The 20101-nt window shown below is 41.4% G+C and overlaps 2 protein-coding genes across 2 annotated transcripts; one reads left to right on the top strand and one right to left on the bottom strand.

Moving 5' to 3' along the window:
• Positions 1-770: 770 nt before the first annotated feature.
• pdia4 (protein disulfide isomerase family A, member 4) lies at positions 771-5284 on the top strand. Its single transcript, XM_008438583.3, has 10 exons — positions 771-1073; positions 1397-1580; positions 1946-2151; positions 2226-2364; positions 2463-2668; positions 2771-2929; positions 3063-3214; positions 3388-3538; positions 4286-4519; positions 4613-5284. The coding sequence occupies exons 1-10, from the start codon at positions 998-1000 to the stop codon at positions 5023-5025; spliced, it is 1920 nt and encodes a 639-aa protein (XP_008436805.1). The 5' UTR covers positions 771-997; the 3' UTR covers positions 5026-5284.
• An 86-nt stretch (positions 5285-5370) lies between these two features.
• On the bottom strand, positions 5371-17902 carry si:ch211-217a12.1 (alanine aminotransferase 2-like). Its single transcript, XM_008438586.3, has 12 exons — positions 17779-17902; positions 17434-17637; positions 12518-12607; positions 12257-12365; positions 11976-12109; positions 10440-10683; positions 10165-10244; positions 9807-9943; positions 8881-9055; positions 6759-6914; positions 6565-6677; positions 5371-5896 (listed from the first exon to the last, which is right to left on the bottom strand). The coding sequence occupies exons 2-12, from the start codon at positions 17578-17580 to the stop codon at positions 5806-5808; spliced, it is 1476 nt and encodes a 491-aa protein (XP_008436808.2). The 5' UTR covers positions 17581-17637; positions 17779-17902; the 3' UTR covers positions 5371-5805.
• Between the last annotated feature and the right edge of the window lie 2199 nt (positions 17903-20101).

A 20101-nucleotide genomic window follows, 5' to 3' on the forward strand; every position in this document is an offset into this window, starting at 1 on the left:
AACCAATACAACCATTTGCCTTCAGAAAAAGTTTTAGTTTTTAGATGAGCAAAGCTGGTAGGCATTCAACAAAAGGCTTGCAGCTGTAGATGCTGTAAAATGTAATTTTACAAATTATTGACTTGGGATTTCTCTGTGCATTTCTTATGTAAGTAAATTTAGAGCCATGCATCATTGGGTTTTTTTTCTACTCTTCTGCGCTACTTTCTGTTGCCGTATGACATATAATCACAGTAGAACACATTGTAGTTGGAGATTGTAACATAAAATGTAAAAAGGTTGGCATGTCTTGAGTTCAACTGCTAAAAATTTCAATATAAAGTAGTTTCACTTCTTTTTTAGAGTGCTAACAAGTTGATAGGGTTGTTGGATAACCTGTTTGTTATCAATTTCAACCTGGATATTAAGTAAATGTGTTCAAGTTGTGTTTTTAAATCTAGAAATAGAAAATATTTCAGAAGATTTTTGGTTCTCAATAACTTAGATGAAAATCAGCATACATTATAGCTGAAAAGTGACATATCACTAGTCCTGTGTTAGGTGTTATTTGGTTTTCATGCAGGATTTTTAGATTTTGTAGATATAACTTCAGAACTAATGACAAGTTGCTGACTAATTGGCTCCTCGTGTGCCAAGAATAAAATAATAGCGGTGCCTTGAACTCAAAATGAAGAAAAAGAGCAACACGAGTATCCAATGGCAACCTTCAACGTTTCAAAGTGAGAAATTCAGTGGCGATTCGTGATTGGAGGACGCCAGGTGGGTCAGAGCCAATCAGAGCGTGGCAAGTCAGACAAGTTACAGAAGGAGGAGACGGTGGTGCTTTCAGAAGTGAGAGTTTGTATGAAACCACAAACCGAAGGTTTGCACAGCATTAAGCCATCAGTATTGATCCGGGCAGCTGGTCTGTGCGACAGGCACCTTTTTGATGACATTCATCAGCGGTATTAGCTCAGTTAATTAAAGGGCTACAGCTCCCGGGTGGACCGCAGGGACAATGAAGAAGGTTGCTCTGCTGCTAATTGTGCTCCTCGGCGTTGCACACTTTGCGACTGTCTGCAGGTGTGAAGAAGGTGAGTCTGGCGTGTCGCGGTATTGTTTCAATCGAAATGACCAAACAAGCGCGTCATTAGCGCAGCTAACACCTGTTTCCGGTCAGTATTGTCATTTATCCTAGCTAGCTAAGTAACTGAACATAATTAGCCTGCTAGTTAGCATTGGCTGGAATGCCAACAAGGCTGCAGAACTCTATAAAATCTGAATTTACATGTATGCAATTGCATGTTCTCGGTGTGTCCCCCCCCCCCCCTCTTGTTTTCAAAACTACCAGTATGTCCAAATGTTTGTTTATTTTTAATCTGCTTCGATTTCTAAATCTTGGAACATTTCTGCTAAGACTCAGAAGAAAACAGAGCGGTGGCAGTTGATGAAGACAGTGATGATGAGGAAGAGGAGGATGACAACGACGAGGATGACACGGTGGTGAAAGAAGAGAACGGAGTCCTGGTTCTCACCAACAGCAACTTTGACACCTTTATCGAGGGAAAAGACACGGTTCTGGTCGAGTTTTATGCACCATGGTACGCTTGCTTATTTTAGCGTCTCTCTTCCAACTTTGCATACCAATAGAGAAATTGTTGCCCAATGTTCTGGACTTTGACGGGGCCATTCTGACACTATTTCAAGCTTGCTCTAACTGTAGTTGTCCTGTTGGGAGGTGAAAACTAGTGCATCATTTTCCTTCTGCTTAATTTTTTTTCTCTAGCTTTTGCTGATTTATGGCGATAAATGCCACTAAAATAGATGGTTTGTGGTTGCAATGGCCCAAAAAAGAAAGTTGAAGGGGCTGCAACTTTTTAAGATGAAACTGTAAGATGTATTGCAAGAAACTGCAACAAAATCTGTCCTTTTTCTTGATGCGTTCCTGTCTTGTTTATGTTGTCAGGTGTGGCCACTGTAAGCAGTTCGCCCCAGAGTATGAGAAGATCGCTCAGACTCTGAAGGAGAACGACCCCCCGATTCCTGTGGCCAAAGTGGACGCCACGAAAGCAGACGCGGTGGCGAGCCGCTTCGACGTGTCGGGATATCCCACCATCAAGATCCTGAAAAACGGAGAGCCCATCGACTACGACGGAGAGAGGAACGAGAAGGGTGGGAATTCAGGAGCAGCTCTATGTACGTTTTCTAAAGGAGCATCAATAACTGGGTTGACTGTGTCTCTGCAGCCATCGTGGCGCGGGTGATCGAGGTGTCTCAGCCGGGCTGGGAGCCGCCTCCTGAAGCCACGCTGGTCCTGACCAAGGACAACTTTGACGAAACAGTCAATAACGCGGACATCATCCTGGTGGAGTTCTACGCTCCATGGTGAGTCGCTCCTCAAATGCGGAGTATTGTAACAATTTAGACTCTGTCCTTTCTTGGTTCAGTGATTAAAATCAAACAAACCGGTTTGTTTTCCGCAGGTGTGGGCACTGCAAGCGTCTGGCTCCGGAGTACGAGAAGGCTGCGAAGGAGCTGAGTCAGCGTTCCCCTCCCATCCCTCTGGCCAAGGTAGACGCCAACGTGGAGACGGAGCTCGCCTCGCGCTTTGGGGTCACCGGCTACCCAACGCTGAAGATCTTCAGGAAGGGCAAAGCGTTTGAGTACAACGGACCCAGGGAGAAGTACGGTACGCGTTTTACAGACCAAACCATCACTACACCAAATTAACAGGACGCTCTGCGTTTTCATTGTTCCTGTAACAAGACAATGCTTTACTTTTTACCTTCAGGCATCGTCGACTTCATGAGTGAGCAGGCAGGACCCCCTTCTAAGCAGATACAGGCAGCAAAGCAAGTGCAGGAGCTCATCAAAGATGGCGACGACGCAGTCATTGTTGGCATTTTCTCCAGCGAACAGGATGCAGCCTATGAGATCTACTTTGAAGCCTGTAAGTTTTTTTTTTTTTTTTTACTTTAATGTCTGTTTTGTAGACTATTGCGGCAGAAAATGCTACTCCAGGACACCAGTGGCATTATTGGCTCCAATATTTCTTATTATTCAGTCCGTTTCCTGTCTGCCAGGTAACGCTCTGAGGGAGGACTTCACCTTCCGTCACTCCTTCAGCTCCGAAGTGGCCAAACTGCTGAAAGCGTCTGCTGGTCAAATTGTCATTATTCAGCCTGAAAAGTTCAACTCAAAGTATGAGCCAGCCTCCAACAAGCTTACAGTCAAGGTGAGGTTGTCTTTCAGTTCTCTTTCTATTTCAAGTTTAATTTGAAGGTGAAGCTTAATTAGAATATGAAATGATGCAGTTCAGTTTTGTGGCAGTAGGACGAGCAATCCTTGCAAAAAAAAACAAACAAAAAAAACTATCTGGCTTGAACTTGCTGTGTCTGAAATGTGCAGGAGTCGGTGTCTGAAGTCCAGGAGTTCTTCAAGAAACATTCCATTCCACTGGTGGGACACAGAAAACCCAGCAACGATGCCAAGCGCTACGCAAAGAGACCCCTGGTGGTCGTTTATTACGGAGTCGACTTCAGCTTCGACTACAGGATAGGTGAGTCGGAGATGACATTCTCAGCCAAGTATGCACTGTTTACATCACATTTTGATATTCTGCAACCACACCTTCAGTTGGTTTCAAAGCGATTTTATACGGTAGATCAAAAAATGTTTCCTAGTAGTAAAATGCAAGGGGAAATGCCTGTTTTAAAAAAAAACAAAAAAACATGCATATGTATTGAGGTTTTTTGAGTGAATACTTTGTTGAAGCACCTTTTGCTACATGTCATTAGTTGTACAACTTGCCAACATTTTCACAAATATAACCACCCTACAAAATATGTGTCCTCTTTCACAAGTTTATTTAAAAACCTTTAAAAAGAAAAAAAGTCAGCTCTTCAATTTCCAGCTCTAAGTGAGCCTTATTTTGCTGGACTGAAGGCAAAAAAAGTAAAGACTGCAAAACCCTTGGTTAAAAAGTTTACACTTACCATGTTTTATTTAGGGGTTTTAAGAGTAGAGAACTGAATAAATGCATGTCATGCTTGACATTTTTGTTGGTGAATGTTGTGGTTGTAGTGACATTTTACTTTTTTTTTTTTCCCCTGAGGTGAAAAGTTAATATAATTTCCCATTAAAGCTCCTCTTAGTTTACTCTGTTGGATCATTTTGTTTGCATTCTGAGCTACGATGTTTCTGCGGCTTCCCATTTAATCTAGGAGCCGATCAGACAGCTGCACACCGCCTGTGAACAACCGTCTCTGCTTTGTCGAGCTTTTCACCTCGTCTCTTTCGCTTTCAGCCACACAGTTCTGGAGGTCCAAGGTGCTGGATGTCGCCAAAGACTTTCCAGAGTACGCGTTCGCCATCGCAGATGAGGAAGATTACGCCGAGGAGCTGAAGAGCCTGGGCCTGAGCGAGAGCGGCGAGGAAGTGAACGTTGGGATTTTGGCGGACGATGGAAAGAAATTCGCCATGGAGCCGGAGGAGTTTGACTCGGAGGTGCTGAGAGAATTTGTCGTTGCTTTTAAGAAAGGTGGGTCTTTGTTTCATGGTTCATCACTTCTAAAATAAGTTTTTGTTTTGAAAGCTTGCTAAATTTTTCAGTATGTCTTCACTTTTGTCGTAGGAAAGCTGCAACCCATCATCAAATCCCAACCAGTGCCAAAGAACAACAAGGGACCAGTTAAGGTCGTGGTGGGAAAGACTTTCGACGAAATCGTCATGGATACCCAAAAGGACGTCCTGATCGAGTTTTACGCTCCCTGGTGCGGCCACTGTAAGAAGCTGGAGCCCGACTACGTGGCGCTCGGCAAAAAGTACAAATCCGAGAAGAACCTGGTGATCGCCAAGATGGACGCCACCGCCAACGACGTGCCGAACGACATCTACAGAGTGGAAGGCTTCCCCACGATATACTTTGCCCCTAGCGGCAGCAAGCAGAGCCCTGTTAAATTTGAAGGCGGAGACAGAACAGCAGAGGCTCTCGGTAAGTTTGTAGAGCAACACGCCACAAAGCTCCTAAAGAGAGACGAACTTTGAGACTCTCTCCACGAAGGAGCTGAGAACTCTAAATGGCGGCGGGGTTGTTGTCTGTTGGGGGTCTGGAGGAGTCTGGGAGGCCAAAGGGAAAACGGCAGTTTCTAATCGGTGTTACTGACTTTATTTGATGCGGTTCAATCATCCTTTTTTTAGTTTCTGTTCATTCCAAGAGGTTCGGCCTCTGTTTCTGAAAGCATGTAAGCACTGACTGTTTTTAAATAAAGCTGAAAATGATGGTGGCTTTCTGCACCAACACTCAGACGAGACTCCTTGTGGTGATGAATCGAAACAAGAAGTTTTTGTTTTGTTTTGTTTTTAAATGAAGAGACTGGACGTGCATACATCTCAGGAAAGAATCATTTTAAAAATCACAGTTTTAAACATCACAAATGGCTACATCTTGAAACTAGCTTAAACACTGTCAGACTGTACCTTGATCTCGATTACGGAGCTTAATATTAATCCTGTATTCACCTAACATATTAAATTAAGACATAATCATTAAGCATCAATACATTTTCCAGGAGAGGGGGAAGGAGACGCTTCTGTAACTGTGGCTCAAAGATCAAAAATGATCATAATCTTGGCTGTGTGGTGCTAAAAAGTGCTTCATGTACAGATGCTTAAAACATCTTCATAAGAACGTCTGTTTAACAAAACGTCAAAGGTTTTTGAGGTTCTGGCCGGGTACTGTGGAGCTGCTGCCTCTTTCACTCAAAGGCACTTGAGATACTGGCACTTGATGCGTTCGTTCATGAACAGCAGCGGAAAGGATGGGAGTTAGGAAAACTCGTTCGTAAATCGCAAGTGGAAGTCGCGGATCTTCTGCAGCACCACCTTCAGCTTCTCGGTAGGAGGCAAGATGGTCATCCTGGATGGAGGAGAGGAAAGAAAAACAAATGGTACAAATGTTGAAGGAATGTGTTTATGATGCTCGTCGGCAAACTGAAATACTGCTGAAGTTTTATGGCTGCGCTGTTGAAAGTGCTCAGAGCATCTCAGTGTTTTGTCACATTAAGGCAAAACTTCAGAGACCAACTCAAAATCACTCCTTATGAAGTGGAAGCACAATTATGCAGTGTTTTTCTAAAAGTTCTTGCAGATAATCTGAGGTTTTAAGCATTTGTATTCAGCTCCTTTACTGATGCCAACTAAAATCCAACAACTCTGTTATCTTGGAGGAAGAAAAAAAAAACATCTCCTTGGTGAAACGTCATAGAAGAAATATGTTAATAGAATAATCAAAAACCTGTTGGGGAAACCATGAAAAGGATTGCGATGATGAGGGAGGTTTGCTTTCAAGCTGAACAACAACCTCAATGCAAATGTGCAGCACATTTTTTCGTAATTTATTCATAAACAAAACTTCTCTTCCACTTTGTAATTATGCTCTAATTTATGCTGAGCTATGACGTAAAATAAACAAAAACAAACCATGAAATGCACTGAAGTTTGTGGTTGTAACGAGACGAAATGGGGAGGGAAAAGTTCAAGCTGTATGAATAAGTTTGTAATATTAACATGATGAGCGACACAAACCTGAAGTGGAAAGTTCCATCTTTCTGACCGAAGCCACTTCCCGGTACCAAGCAGATTCCCTCCTCCTCCAGCAGCTTCATACAGTAGAACATGTCCGGGACTTTGCCTTCCGCCTGCAGGTAAGCAAACGCATGCATGACTGCTAACGTGTTGGCGCTGAATCACCAGTCAACCAGGGGAATGTGAGAGCAGACCTTGGCTTTGTCGATGGCTTTTGGTGGGAGAGTGATGCGGGGGAAGGTGTACATGGCGCCCTGCACCGGATTGCAGGTGATCCCCGGTACCGTGTTGAAGATCTCCTCTGTCAGCCTGGCCTTCTCTGCCAGTGCGGCCAGCACTGCTGTCCGCTCCTGGAAGGGAAGCAACCGGGAAGAATGAGTAGGAGTTAACCGATGACCCGAAACCGAACTGAATCCATCTTTTGCCACAATAACTATTCTGAGCTGGCATCTTACTGGCTGTAATGGATCCTGTAAAGAGCGAGGCTGAAACTCTGGATCAGAGTCGTTTGTTGGGAGATCTTTGAGTTTTTCCATCAAAACAACGCTTTGCTATGTTTGCTTTGTGCTATCAATGTATGGTAATTAATCCACTGAGCCATTCTAACATAAAAAAAAATATTTTAAATCTCTCTGCTTGATCCCTGAAAATAAAAACAATCCTTCCCATTTCAGACTCATGCACTGTGTGGCAAATTGACCATTTCTGGCAAAACTTAAAAAGAGAAGTTTGCAGACTCCCTCTGCCAAAACTGGACAGGCTAGAGATGTTGAACTGGCCAAAGGTTTATGTGCAGGTGGAATGGATCAGAGGCTGAATAGAAATGCACGCCACAATTTTCAGATTTTTATTTTTTCCACATTTTTAAATCCAGATTCAACCTCATAATTTTGCTTGTGTTGGTCTATCGCTACCATCACCAGACATACAGTGGATAGAGTAACTGTACCTTAAGAAAATGTACTGAAAATATTTAAACATGTCTGCCACTGTGAAAAATGTAAGTTGGCCTTCTGTCATTCAACAAGGAACAAAAACAAAGTTTTTTTTTTCTTTTTAACAGAAAATGGCTGACTGACTGTCTGGCCATGATACTTTAATTAGGTCACTTGGTGGCATCATTCCCCCACTGAGTGAACGCTGGTGACTGTTGGCCCTTAAGTTATATAACTTTGCTAGTTAGAAATATGTTTTCACCTTACACCTACACTGTAACCTTTTGTAGCAATTGGCAAACCCTTTAGTTGTTCTGTTTACCTTAAGTTGAAGTAATCCGAGGTTAAAGTGGTCAAATATGTAACTGTAATCTATTTCTATAAAAATCAAAATGATTGCTACCAGCAATGTGAGCTACATTATCTCCTCTGAAGGAGCAGATTACAGAATCCTACAATCAAACCACTTGGATATCACTATTTATTTTATGTCAGTGACTCAAATCCTTACAATTCTTTGGTTTTGCTGGTTCACATCACCTGGTCACATTGTAAAGTTTAAAGATGACCTGTGATTCAGCCACTGAAGAGCAATGAAAGTTCAAACAATCTGGCAGCAAAACACATTCTGTGTTAATGATTCTCAATATCAAAGAGCAACAAAATTCAAACATTTCTCTCTGTAAAAGTATGAATAGCTCTTCCACAGTGGTCACAATAAAAACTAGGCTTGGTTTAACTTTAACTCTTCCTGCAGCAGTCATGCGTCTACAGAAAATATCGCACGACTGTCCCCAATGATTCGACAACAGCTCACAAGCCCAGCTGAAATGTGCAAAATGTGTTTGATTCTTGCTTTTCTTGCTTTACTGTAAGAGGAAGCAGAGAAGTATAGAGGCTTTTAAATGCAGAGTCATAAATATACTGTTTCCTACATGGAAAATTGCTGAAATATGCAGGATTTCAACGCTAGCATAAAAAATCCCTCCAGTCTCAGAGTCACGTTACCAGTGAACTCAGTAATGACCACATTATGAATGACTTCCTCTCACTGCGAACAACCCCTCCGCCTGTGTGAGTTCAGCAGAAACAGGTTAACATCATTAGTACACTGTACATTATATAATGTGCTGCATATAATCCACTTTGCAAAGCTCAGGCTGCCGTTTGAAACCAACGGCAAGGAGCAAAACTCCCGCACAGAGAAGCTGATTACTGCCTTGTGAAGCCTTCAGCTCACTCAATGCAAGCTTTGTGTGTGCAGATTATACCCGTCGGTCCTTGTGCGTATTTACACAAGTGAAATGTGTTTGCTGAAATGTTTACTGCTGCATCCGGGAAGTGCACCGTGTGTTTAGGAGAGGGTTTTTTTTTTGGTCACCTTCATAAACGAAGTGTAGGACGGTTCATCGGGCTGCGGGGGGTTCACCACCAGGTCCAGGAGGGCCTGTCCGGGGACGGGGGGGCACAGGCGCACCGACACCAGCTTGGTGAGCTGGGCCTTCACCTCCGGGTCCATGTTGATCACCTCCATGTAGCCACCACGGAACCCACACCTCATGAAGGCAAACAGAGAGAAGACAAACACGAGGATGACTAAACGATACACGTCTGCGTGGAGAAATAATTCCACCACCTGTAGAGGAAAACTTTTAACAACCAGAACAACAGAGGATGCACCAACCACAGCAATATTGGAGATAGTGCTCTACAGCAGGGACGAGGAAAACAAAAATATAAAAAGACTTTATGTTTTGAAATATCTCTCTGTCACACAGACATTATACACCAGACTGGTCTGAAAGGAAAATGCAAATACAAAAAATCACCCAATTTTAATAAGGTTTAACGTAGAATATACAAGCCAACCTTTATTTCAATTACACAAATCAATACGTCATTGAGGCAATACGAATAGTAACTATTCAAATGTCAAATAAAAAATATTCTCGCTAAGTTTTCTGGCATTTAGAAAATAAAAACAACCTGAAACAAGAAACGTTTAGTCTGAGGAAAAAAATCTTTTTTACGAGGTGTGTGAAAATCTTCGGTTTCAGCTGCAGCTAACAGCTGATAACCAAATAAATTTAGGCGTTTATTAAAATATTAGATTGCATTTTATTACAAAGCTGTGCAGCTTGAGTATTAAACACTTTCAAGGAGTATATACAGAAATGAATCACCTTCCAAAACCTTGAAAACACCTGGCGTTTTCAAGGATTTCAAGCATCTGTACGGATCCTGACTATAAAGGCAGAAAAACTAGAGAATTCCTACGTATAATAATCCTTAAATATAGTCGCTTACTCTCCCATGTAGCACTTAGAGGTGGAGTGGAAGGAGGCCATCTCCACGGTGCTGGAATACTCCGGTCCCATCTCAAACAGAACCTTCTTGAAGGAGTGAAACTTGCAGCCCTCGGCATAAACGTTATCCTGGTAAACCTGCCAGAGGAAAATGGTTTCAGAACAAACTGTTTACACAGGAATTGAATGAAGCGGAAATAAATTCATACAGATGCGCGAATGGGGCCTATGCATAGGCAGAAAATACATTTCTTTCCTCTAAATCGATGCTGAGCTCTTTGATTTTCCACCTAACAGTCCAGGTCATTTAAAACTTTGTTTGTTTGTGCTTTTAGATGATTTAAACCTTTTGTTTTTACCTCATCGGCCATGAGGAAGAGATGCTCCTCTTTAGCAAATCGGATCACATCCTCAATACACTGTCTGCTCTGGACTTGACCTACAATAAAAAGCAAAACATTACGTTTAGAGTAAAGACAGTAGAAGAGTGAATTAAGATGTTTGGAATATTTTTCTTGCCAGAAAAATTGAAAAGAATCTTAACCTATAGAAGCTGTAGATGCATTTTTTTTCTTCACAAAATAATTATATACAAATCAAAGTTTTCTGCCAGTGAATGTGCAGGGTTCTGTACCTGTGGGGTTTCCGGGGTTGATGATGCAGAGCACGCGAGGCTTGCAGTGCTGCTTGGCTTCATTTAGCGCTCTCTTGAGCTCTGCCACGTTCAGACTCCAACAGTTGTCCTCGTCCAGATAGTAGTTGATCTGCACGGCGGCCAGGTCCGCCAGGGCAGCCGAGTACAGCGGGTACTGAGGGATGGAGATCATCACCCCGGTGCGGTCTCGACCCTCGCCGCACACCAGCAGCTTCAGAATGGTCTGAGATTTGGAGAGGTGTTTTACCGGCTTGATTTTGGATACCACAAGCAGATCATTTATGAAGGAACCTGGAGTCAGGCTAAATGCTGACTCGTTAATATATGTTGTGTTTGAGATGCTTATCAATCTACGGCTGTTCAAAACCAAAACAATTTTCCAAAGATTTCACAAATACAATGAAGCCTTTATACATTTCAAACTGCGTTTTATATTATCAAGGTTTTTGCCAGTGGCGCCCCCACTGTTCGTGCTACCCTGGGTGGTGAGCCTTATGGCCCACACCAAAAATTCTCTCTAATCAAAATGTAGAGAAGAGTTTCAGTACGGCTATACCAAAATATCTGCAAGTTTCAGCAAGGCTAATTTAAGACTTTTCAAGACTGTTTAATGCCACTTTGAATAAAATTTAAGACCAATAAACTATAAATATAGAGAAACGCTTGGGGAATCCTGTTGCATTATGATCAAAAATATAATATTTTATGACATTTCTGGGGTCTGTGTGTAGTTCTTGGCAGTGGCTTTGCGCTTTTCACACTGCACTGCTCTGTACAGCCCCCATAGCGGCTAGCTTAAAAGTTGCTTTTTTTTTTTTTCTTTGCACAAAATTCACCTGGCTTCGTACGGGTCGGCTACAGAAGTGACCCAGTGTAATAAACAAACACCAGCCAGTCAACTGCAAATAAATTTGCATTTATCCATGATAGTCACCAGAAAGTTAGCTAGCTAACAAGAGCCTATTAGCTAGTTATCGGCAGCATCAACAGAACACAATGAGGCACGAGACTCAAACTTTTGCCTGACAGAAAAGTCCTGTGAGAGAAAAGACTATGTAGAACATACTAGATTGAATAGTGATTAACGTAATTAAGGTCAATGTAAACATGAATTTAAGACGTTTTAAGGACATGTTTACACCCTGCATACCATCCTAGGGGTATTTGAGTCAGTGAAATCATTTAAAAACTGACACCTCTGTGCCAGATATGCCAGTGTTTAATACTGCATGGGCTGGTTGTTATCTCTTTGCGCTAGATTATATCTTAAAGTTACTCAGCTGTGTGAAATGGTTGCATAAAAGTGAGGGTGATAAAGGTCTGTGTGCGGATTAAAGCCAGAGATGTACAAAGTACAGCTCAGTAAGTATATAATTGACAGGCGTTCAATGTAGGCCAGGTCTGTGAAACGCGTGTCGCTTTCGCAGGATTAAAGGAACAATGCGTCTATTAAGTCAGCTCTGCAGCATGTCGCCAGTCTGCGAAGGAGGAGGTGTCAGAAGTCGTGACAGATACCACAATAGCATCGCTGGCCCCGGTGGAGAGGTAGATGTTGTCGGGGTTGGAGGAGATGCCGCCGTCTCGCCTCTCGATGTAATGTGCCACATCCTGCCGAATGCACTCGATTCCCTGGCTGGCGCTGTAGGCCCCTGCAGGACACGACAGTGAACTTTGAAAGGTCTGCACAGATAAGCCGACACTGTTAAACACACAGAGACTGACTGTGACGGTACAGAGCAGCTCCAAGATGAGACTGATTGGACGGAGCAAAGGGGTTAGCGGGGAGTTGTTCTGACCTATACTGTGACCCCCGCAGGCGTCGAGAATACGCCGAGCTCTCTGCTTGGCGTCCTCTGGAAACTTGTTGTCCTCCAAAAGTTCTGGGTAAGAACAAAGAGCCAACACCTGAGAGAGAGATGAGGATATGTGGTTTAGCTACAGGCTTTGCGACAAATTTTATTTTATTTTTTTGTGTCCATCAATGAGCGCTCCACGTTATCAGCAAAAGTGCAAACACAGCAAACAGTCAGGGGATGAATCCAGCCAGTGAGTCTAACCTGTCTGAAAAATGTGATTGGTCTCTGCCCCATAGCATGGGCATCGCCTATGTTCGCCTTGATGACCTCTGTGAAGGGTTTCTTCACTCCCTGCAACAACAAAAACAGAAAGCGTAAGAGTCAAATGAATGAGGCCGAGCTTTGTTGATGCAAAATTCAAATCTGTAGAAACTTGTACTGTATTCTTGTTTGTACTTGTTATGACTTTGTGGCTTGGAAAAGTTTCAACACCATTAGAACTTTTTCTTTCTTTTACCACAGAAACCTTATTGCATTTTATTGAAGCTTCATGCGACATGCTAACACAAAGCTAGCAAGCTGTAAAGCAGTTTGTCTAACCTTCCAACAGGACTTCAGCCCTAAACGAGCCAAGGTTACGACAGCATGGATTAGATCAAAGCATGTCCATGTGGTAAAATGGCCCAGTTAAAGTTCACATCTTAATCTAACTGGGAATTTACGCCAGGATTTAAAAAACAGACTTTGCAGGTGCTCTTCGTCCAATCTGGACTCAGGAAGTTTTTCAAAGAATGAGTTTTTTTAGTATCTGCATGTAAAAAGCTGGTAGAGACATAGACCAAAAGTTTTGCAACTGTAATTTAATGAAAGGAGGTTCTACAAAATACTGACTCAGGAGAGCTCGTGACAAATGCTCACCGCACTTTTTATTAGTAACATTTATATCTTTCCTGTCGTAGTTATGAACTACGTTGTGTTTATGTGTCAAATAAAATGCTAATGATGTACAATGAAGTGTGTAAAGTGTAATCAGAAAAAGTTTAGGACGTACTTTAGCATTGCACTGCAAATCAAAATAGAAGGCGCCGCTTATTTTCACCCTGCATCGACCCGTCGCTCCCCCATTAGAACGTCCCGCTCTTATCCTTTACAGTCTGGTTGTGTGTTAAACGACTGCTGGGTCTTACAGAAACACAGTCCACCCACTGTTCGTGGTGGGTTGCATGTTCACCAAGACATGCCGGCTTAATCTAATCACAGGACAGGCTTCTGTCTTTTCTTCGCTTCCTCTGGTCATCTTCTATTCATCAGCAAAACCGGCTCTCTTCATCTCTCTTGACTTAAACGACACACCCAAACCCAGGGTCTGTTTGCTGGTTCCGGCATGCTGCAGCTGCTGCCGTTTCTCAGATGACGTCAGCCAAAACGACGGCACGCTTTATGGCAACCGGACCAAAAAGGTCAGAGTGTCAATCAGAAACGTTCGAAGTCAGCCAGGCGGACAGAAGAACTTTGATCATCATGGATTTTTACACAAGTCCAACTCCAGCCTGGTGTAGAGTACAGGACTTGACATACATGCAATGTTGTCAGTTCATGTCCAGGTCATCCAAAGATTAAAAAAAAAAAGAACTGCTTGGTTCTTTTTGATTCTATGATCACAGAGAATCTTCCTCACCAAATAATCGTTTATCTTTTTTTTGTTTTTAATTACGGCAAGGTTAGCTTCACATTAAATCAGATCCAAGTAGCTGGTTGCACCTCGTTTGCTTTTTAGTCTCGATCAACAAAGTGTCCGGTTGTTCTCCGAGCCAGTTACTTCCTGCGCTCTCCTGCTCAGTCAGCACCAGGCACTCATTACACAGGCCTGACCAGCACCGCCAGACCAAGTGACCCAGAGGACAGAGTAGAGCTCACAAACAGAAACCTTTTTCTTCCCTGCAGAAGTATTCACAACCCCCTTTCTTTTCTTTTTTTTTTTTTTACATTTTGTCCTTTTACAACCATAAACCTCAGTGTACTTTATTTGGATTTCTTCAGAATTGCTTGAAGTGTACATTTTTTTAACTAAATATATATATATATGAAAAGTGTGTCGTGCATATGAATTAAAAAACAATTAATTCTGGTGAAATTTCTACTGTCCATTTATTTATCTTTCCAAGACAGCTAGAACTCTGTCAGCTTGAATCAAGAGCATTTGTTGACATCCGTTTTCAAGCCTTGCCTCTTCAGTAGGATTTCAGTCTGAACTTTTACACTTTGGTCTGAGCCATTTCATTTTTATAATCATTGTCCTGCAAAGAGGTAAAACCTCAACCTTGAACAGGTTTCCTCCCAGAACCTCCTGTAAAAAAACAAAACAAAAAAAACATACACACACACACCATGATGTTGCCACCAAAACGCTAAATTTAATTGCATTTTGCAAATAGTCCAAAACTTTGCAACGTGTGTGGCGACATGTGCAAAACTCCAAGGGCTCTGAATACTTTTCCAAGGAATGACATAAAACTAGTTCGCAGAGTGAAACTGGACTTTCTTATGCAAACTGGAAAATTCTGTTCATTCCAAGGACAATTCTCCAAGGACCAAGCAATCACTAAGATGGTAATGAAACGAAGCAGAATTAGATATCAGGTCACTCAAAGAAACGAAAACAGAGACGTGCGTGGAGTTGTACGTTCACCAGAAAAGTTAACGTTTCCTGTGCTCCTGCTCAGATGACGCCCAGCTATTGTGAGAGAAAACATCAGACTTGCCTGAAGCTGAGATCCAAGCCTGAATTAGTTTCACCAGAACAGGCAGTGTCATGCCAGATGTCTGCGTAAGGATTCATAAGAGTCATCAGCAGCACACGTGCACAAAAGCACAAATGCATTAAATCTGCTGAGCCACCAGTAAAAGTGTTCCAGTAGCAGATCTGACAGGAAGCAAACCCGCAGATGACTCGACAACTGCTGCAATACAAACCCTCCGACCCCTCTGGAAAAAAAAAAAAACACCTTAAATTTGGTTTTTAAGATATCTTACACAAGCCACTTTGCTTCTGAGATAATTATTTTGTCAGCTGCACAAGGACGTGATCCGTCCCAGTTATGAGCGTAGAAAAACAAGTGGACAGCCGAGAAGCGCAACACTTTCATCAGAGCTGCTTGTTTAGAGCCTCCGGAGCCCAGAGGGGCCCAGCAGGCTCTTTTTTCTGAGCGGGTAAGCAAAAAGACACAAAAGAGGACAGAGAATGCTCATCTTATGTAACAAAGCTACTCAATACACACGTCCTCAGAATCCTGCAGGCAAGTCAGACAAAAGGAGAACTAAATGCACTCAAAGCCAGCCAGAGCTATCCACTGCAGCTGATCACATGTCTCAAGAAAGAAGACCTGCTTACCTTTCCTTCAGTAGATCAATAACGCCCCTGTTGGAATGTAATACAAGCAAAACACGACAGGCTGGGACTTGGAAAAATAACGGAGGCCTGCCGCTAATCGCAGAGGAAGTCGGCAAAAACTAAACTGTCTAAAAAAACGAATGAGTTTTCACTTTTTAATCAGATATGGAACAGAAGACACTATGTTTTGTTATGCTTGTCCACTGTTTTCAAAAGCTGTTTTTTTTTTTAAAGCTGCAAGCCAAACGTCTGTAAAATCGATCAACCCAGATATACTTTGCCACAAGATGCCTGATCATGTTTTTTTTCTGTTTATTATGCTTTTTTGGTGCAAATAAAGATGAAGACCTACATGAAGCAAGTTTTCACACAGACATGCCTCTGATGACATCACATAAGGCATAAGACAGCCAACTAAATCTTTTTGTACGTTTTAATGTTTTTCTCCATTTTTGTTGCAGTTTTACTTTAAATTCCTCTTTCAGGTATGTTTACTTGTCTTCTTTGGAACTGCAGTAAAACAAGGCAAGTTGTAAAAAAAAATAAATAAATAACAGGTTGATATGTTTCATGCAGATTATATATGTCTTTTTTACTTCCACCAAAACAACAAAACAAACGTTTGACGTCAGTCCCATTCGTTAACAACACCACGCACACACCGGCATACTATGTAGAGTGGGAAGTGCCACGATTTTGTAAGTAAATGAAACAGAACACTACAAAGAAAAGTGTTACTACTTAGGTCTTTATCTGACAGCTTTATGGTGCTGCTCCAGTTAAGATGATTGGTCTATTGTGATAGTTACTGTTAGAGAAACAATTATATATATTTTACATTTGGAAAACTACACTTTGAATATAAAACTTGACTTCAAGTTGAACAATTAAGTGGGAATATTATTTATTTAATTATTTTTTTATGTCTTGTAAAAATAATTATAGAATTTTACAAATTATATTACTATATATATGTATAATTATAAAATTATATAACAATTTCTTGGATAGGTGGCACTTTTTGCCTTTCGTACTTATGGCCCACACAACCACCATCATTCCAGTCAAACCCAGAGAGAAGAAATAAGGAGTTGCAAATATACACTGAAAAAAAATCAGGTAAATAATTAAATAACAGATGTGTAAGGGTTAAAAGTTCTTAAGAAGATAATTATTGCCACTGTTTGCTTAGCTTCAGCTAACAAACAGCAGAATCTATAATGCCTTGAGGTTGGAGATGCACCAATCAATCAGCCACAGATGAGATACGCCAATTTTCCCTTGAGCAGCTCCAATCAGTGACTGATTCAAACCTGAAGCTTGGAGAAAAGTTGAAATTGGTATCAGCTTTAAAAACTCGCCAGTGCTGTAAACTGGATCAATTAGTAAGCATAAGCCTTTTGCCACTCAAAAAACAGACCTCTAATACATCAGAATGCACATCGAATCACTCAGAAGTCTCTTCACTGCTGCAGTGTTTTCCGTTACTCTTTTGTTTTTCTTCGTCTGTGCAGCCGAAGAAAAGATTTTTTTACACATAATTATTTCTGTAAAACGCTGCACTGAAAGTGCATATTATATTGCTGTTAGTGAGTAGTTGGTTGATGGAAACCATCTTCAAATGTAAAGAGGAATTCCCAACAGATGTGTAAGAGGCTCGCCAAAAGGCAGTCAGTTGTAGAAAAGCCTGAGCATATAAACTCTCACACTCTGCATTATGTAAATAAAATCAACTTTTATAGTTCATTTGTTTCTGACGGACACTTCGGCTCTGTTTTCAGTTTACCTCTCGGAGCTCCTTCTCTATCTGCACCGCCCGCTGGACGATGGGGCCGCGGACCGCGTACTCCACCCGCTTCACGTTGGGGTTCATGTTCTCCACGGTCAGCACCTTCCCCCGACACGGCACCCCGTTCACTGCCTGCTGGGACATCCTGGCTGCTTTGTGCTCACCCCGCTTTCTGTCAGTGCCTCAAACTGTAAGGCTTTTCTAAAATTTTATTTTATTTTTTTTAGAATTAAAAGAAGAAGAAGAAAAAGAAGAAGAAGAAGAAGAAGAAATGAAAGCTATCGATAATAAACAGAAGTTGGTCGCGGCAGAAGAGGAGATAAAAAAATTATCGTCGGTTACCAGCTGCTCTGCGAGGAAAACAAAGTTGAAGTCAGCTCGGGGTCTTGGAGAGAGTTCGGAGCTTCCCGGTGCTCATATTCCCAACCGGGCCGCCACGCCTCCGTCCGCGGGTTGGCTGGACTTTCCTCCCTTCTGTTTCTGCCAATGGTACGTTCAAGGGCTTTAGGAAAATCTAACTTTACATACGTAACATCGACAAAGTCAACGAACATGAAGCAAGTTCTATATCCACACCCGCTTACAAACATCGGTGCTTGCAGTATAAGTTGTTTCGGGTCACCCGAACAAGGACGAAGACTTTCCGTTTTAACCTCTCCATGCCGTCCCAGCTCATTGAATGCGGCATGAAATCTGCTACAGAAAAACATCATTTTCATATGAAGGGCGAACGTTTTGCTGCGTTGTTCGGCAACCAAGAAAATTTGGCATCGTGAAGACAGGGGTGACATCAGCGATATACTTAAAGACAGCTGTGTATTTTTATGAAAGGTGGAGCAACTTATCCCGTCCATTTGCTTCATTTAAATACATTTGCATGGCAATTGCTTTCGCTTAGCTGTTAAGTGGAACCATTAATTATGAATGATAAATCCTTTCTGTTGTCAACAATGCAGTGAAAAGTCAAAGCTATTTAGGGAAGGATGATGAAAAACTTAGCTTTAAACCCCCAAATGCCCTTTTTGTAAATCAAAATGGGAGAAAACGGGGAAAAGATTAATAGTAGCAGTTTTCCTCTCGGTTTTCTATTACTGTGATGTAGCAGGGGTGCGCCCATAAAGACTTGAAAGGGTGGCCATGGCCCGGTATCACGGCTGGCAAAAAGTATTATTAATTAGACACATTAACTTTCCACTACTTACGTTTTATAATAATAAAAAAAAAATGCATTATTTAGCAGATAAAAATAAAATCTATACATTTCAAATAAAAAAACCAGCTGATTTTAAGTTGCTTCAGCCAGCAGCCTTAATGTGCTAAAGATGGCTCTCTAGAGTTACGTTATCTACACCGAGTCACATGAGATGATTTGGTCATCCGGTTAGGATGCCTCCATAAGAAGGCCACACTTTCCGTTCTTTTTAACAGAATGAACTCTAATAAAAATGAAAGAAAGAAGTCAATAAATGACACTATACTACAGTAACATACACCATCTCTGACCAGCTTTTCTGGTTAGATAGTTCACATTTTTAACAGAATCAGAGAGGGACGATACTTTGCAAAAATGGATTTACAATGTACTCATTACATTTTTAATCAAATTTGATTAAATGTAATTACAGTAGTGTAACTATTACATTTTATTCCTTATTAGATTAAAAACTGAAGAGGATACTTCTCAGTAAGGGATTCGCTTGGATCATGACCAAAGTTCTCTCTGTGTTCTGTAATAAGCAGTTATTAATTAATTAAAACTCATTGCAATGGTACGACAGGACAAACAGCATCTCACACATAGTTACATCCAGTCTTCAGCAGGGTTGTAGTTTAGCCACTTGTTTTTAAAGCAATAATTTTATCCAAACCCTTATTTTACATAATCTTGCTGTGTTTGCACCAAAACTACTTTCACATGTTTGGTGTGAACTATATATTTGTCTATATATTTACATTTTGTAAAGTAAAAGTGTTCAATGTCAAACACTGCATTTAAAAAATGACCTATCAGATTATATATGTGTAACCCAAGTAAATATAACACCAGTTCCAAAAAAACCCAGCAATGTTTGACCTCTCTGTAGTTCCTCCAGTAGATGAAACTTCTTTCTGTTCTTCATTAACATCCCTGGCAGAAACAAGTCAGTACTGGATCTTAGTCACATTCTTCAAAACCTTCAGCAAAATCTCCCTTCTCTGTTAGTTTTCCACCACATGATCTTAAAAATCTTATTGGGAAAAAAAATAAAATACCCTACTTCTTGTCCATCCACTTTCCTTGAAATACCACATCCAGCTGTAAAGAAGCATCACAACAAAGGTAGTTTATCCATTTCTGTGTAGTTACACAAGCTGTAACTACACTACAGAAATGGGTGCAGAAACAATACTAAGGTTTTTAGAGGTTTTGAGAAAAGACCTAATTTGTATACCTTTAAATTGCACTACTCAATTTACCGAACCCTGAAATAACTGTTAGCAACATCTAGCATTTAGATTTTAGAGCTATAAAACAAAACTAAAACCAGAAAAACAAGTTGCTATAACAGTCAGATTATCAAATCGGCGTTCGTGCAAGAAGGACCCTGCAGAGACACCTTGGAAAAGTCTAGGGAAAGACATTTGATATCGCCAACCATGTGATGTCCGGCTGACGTTTGAGTGT

Source organism: Poecilia reticulata, chromosome 20 (assembly GCF_904066995.2).
Source record: "Poecilia reticulata chromosome 20, P_reticulata-male-v2, whole genome shotgun sequence".
Taxonomy (NCBI): domain Eukaryota; kingdom Metazoa; phylum Chordata; class Actinopteri; order Cyprinodontiformes; family Poeciliidae; genus Poecilia; species Poecilia reticulata.

Coding starts and splice junctions, on each gene's coding strand:
- pdia4 (XM_008438583.3), top strand. CDS start 998: ATGAAGAAGGTTGCTCTGCTGCTAATTGTGCTCCTCGGCGTTGCACAC. Junction 1,074..1,396: donor TGTCTGCAGGTGTGAAGAAG/GTGAGTCTGGCG, acceptor ATTTCTGCTAAG/ACTCAGAAGAAAACAGAGCG. Junction 2,365..2,462: donor GTGGAGTTCTACGCTCCATG/GTGAGTCGCTCC, acceptor TGTTTTCCGCAG/GTGTGGGCACTGCAAGCGTC.
- si:ch211-217a12.1 (XM_008438586.3), bottom strand. CDS start 17,580: ATGTCCCAGCAGGCAGTGAACGGGGTGCCGTGTCGGGGGAAGGTGCTG. Junction 6,915..8,880: donor CCTACACTTCGTTTATGAAG/GTGACCAAAAAA, acceptor CTTCCCTTCCAG/GAGCGGACAGCAGTGCTGGC. Junction 5,897..6,564: donor GATGGAACTTTCCACTTCAG/GTTTGTGTCGCT, acceptor TCCTCCATCCAG/GATGACCATCTTGCCTCCTA.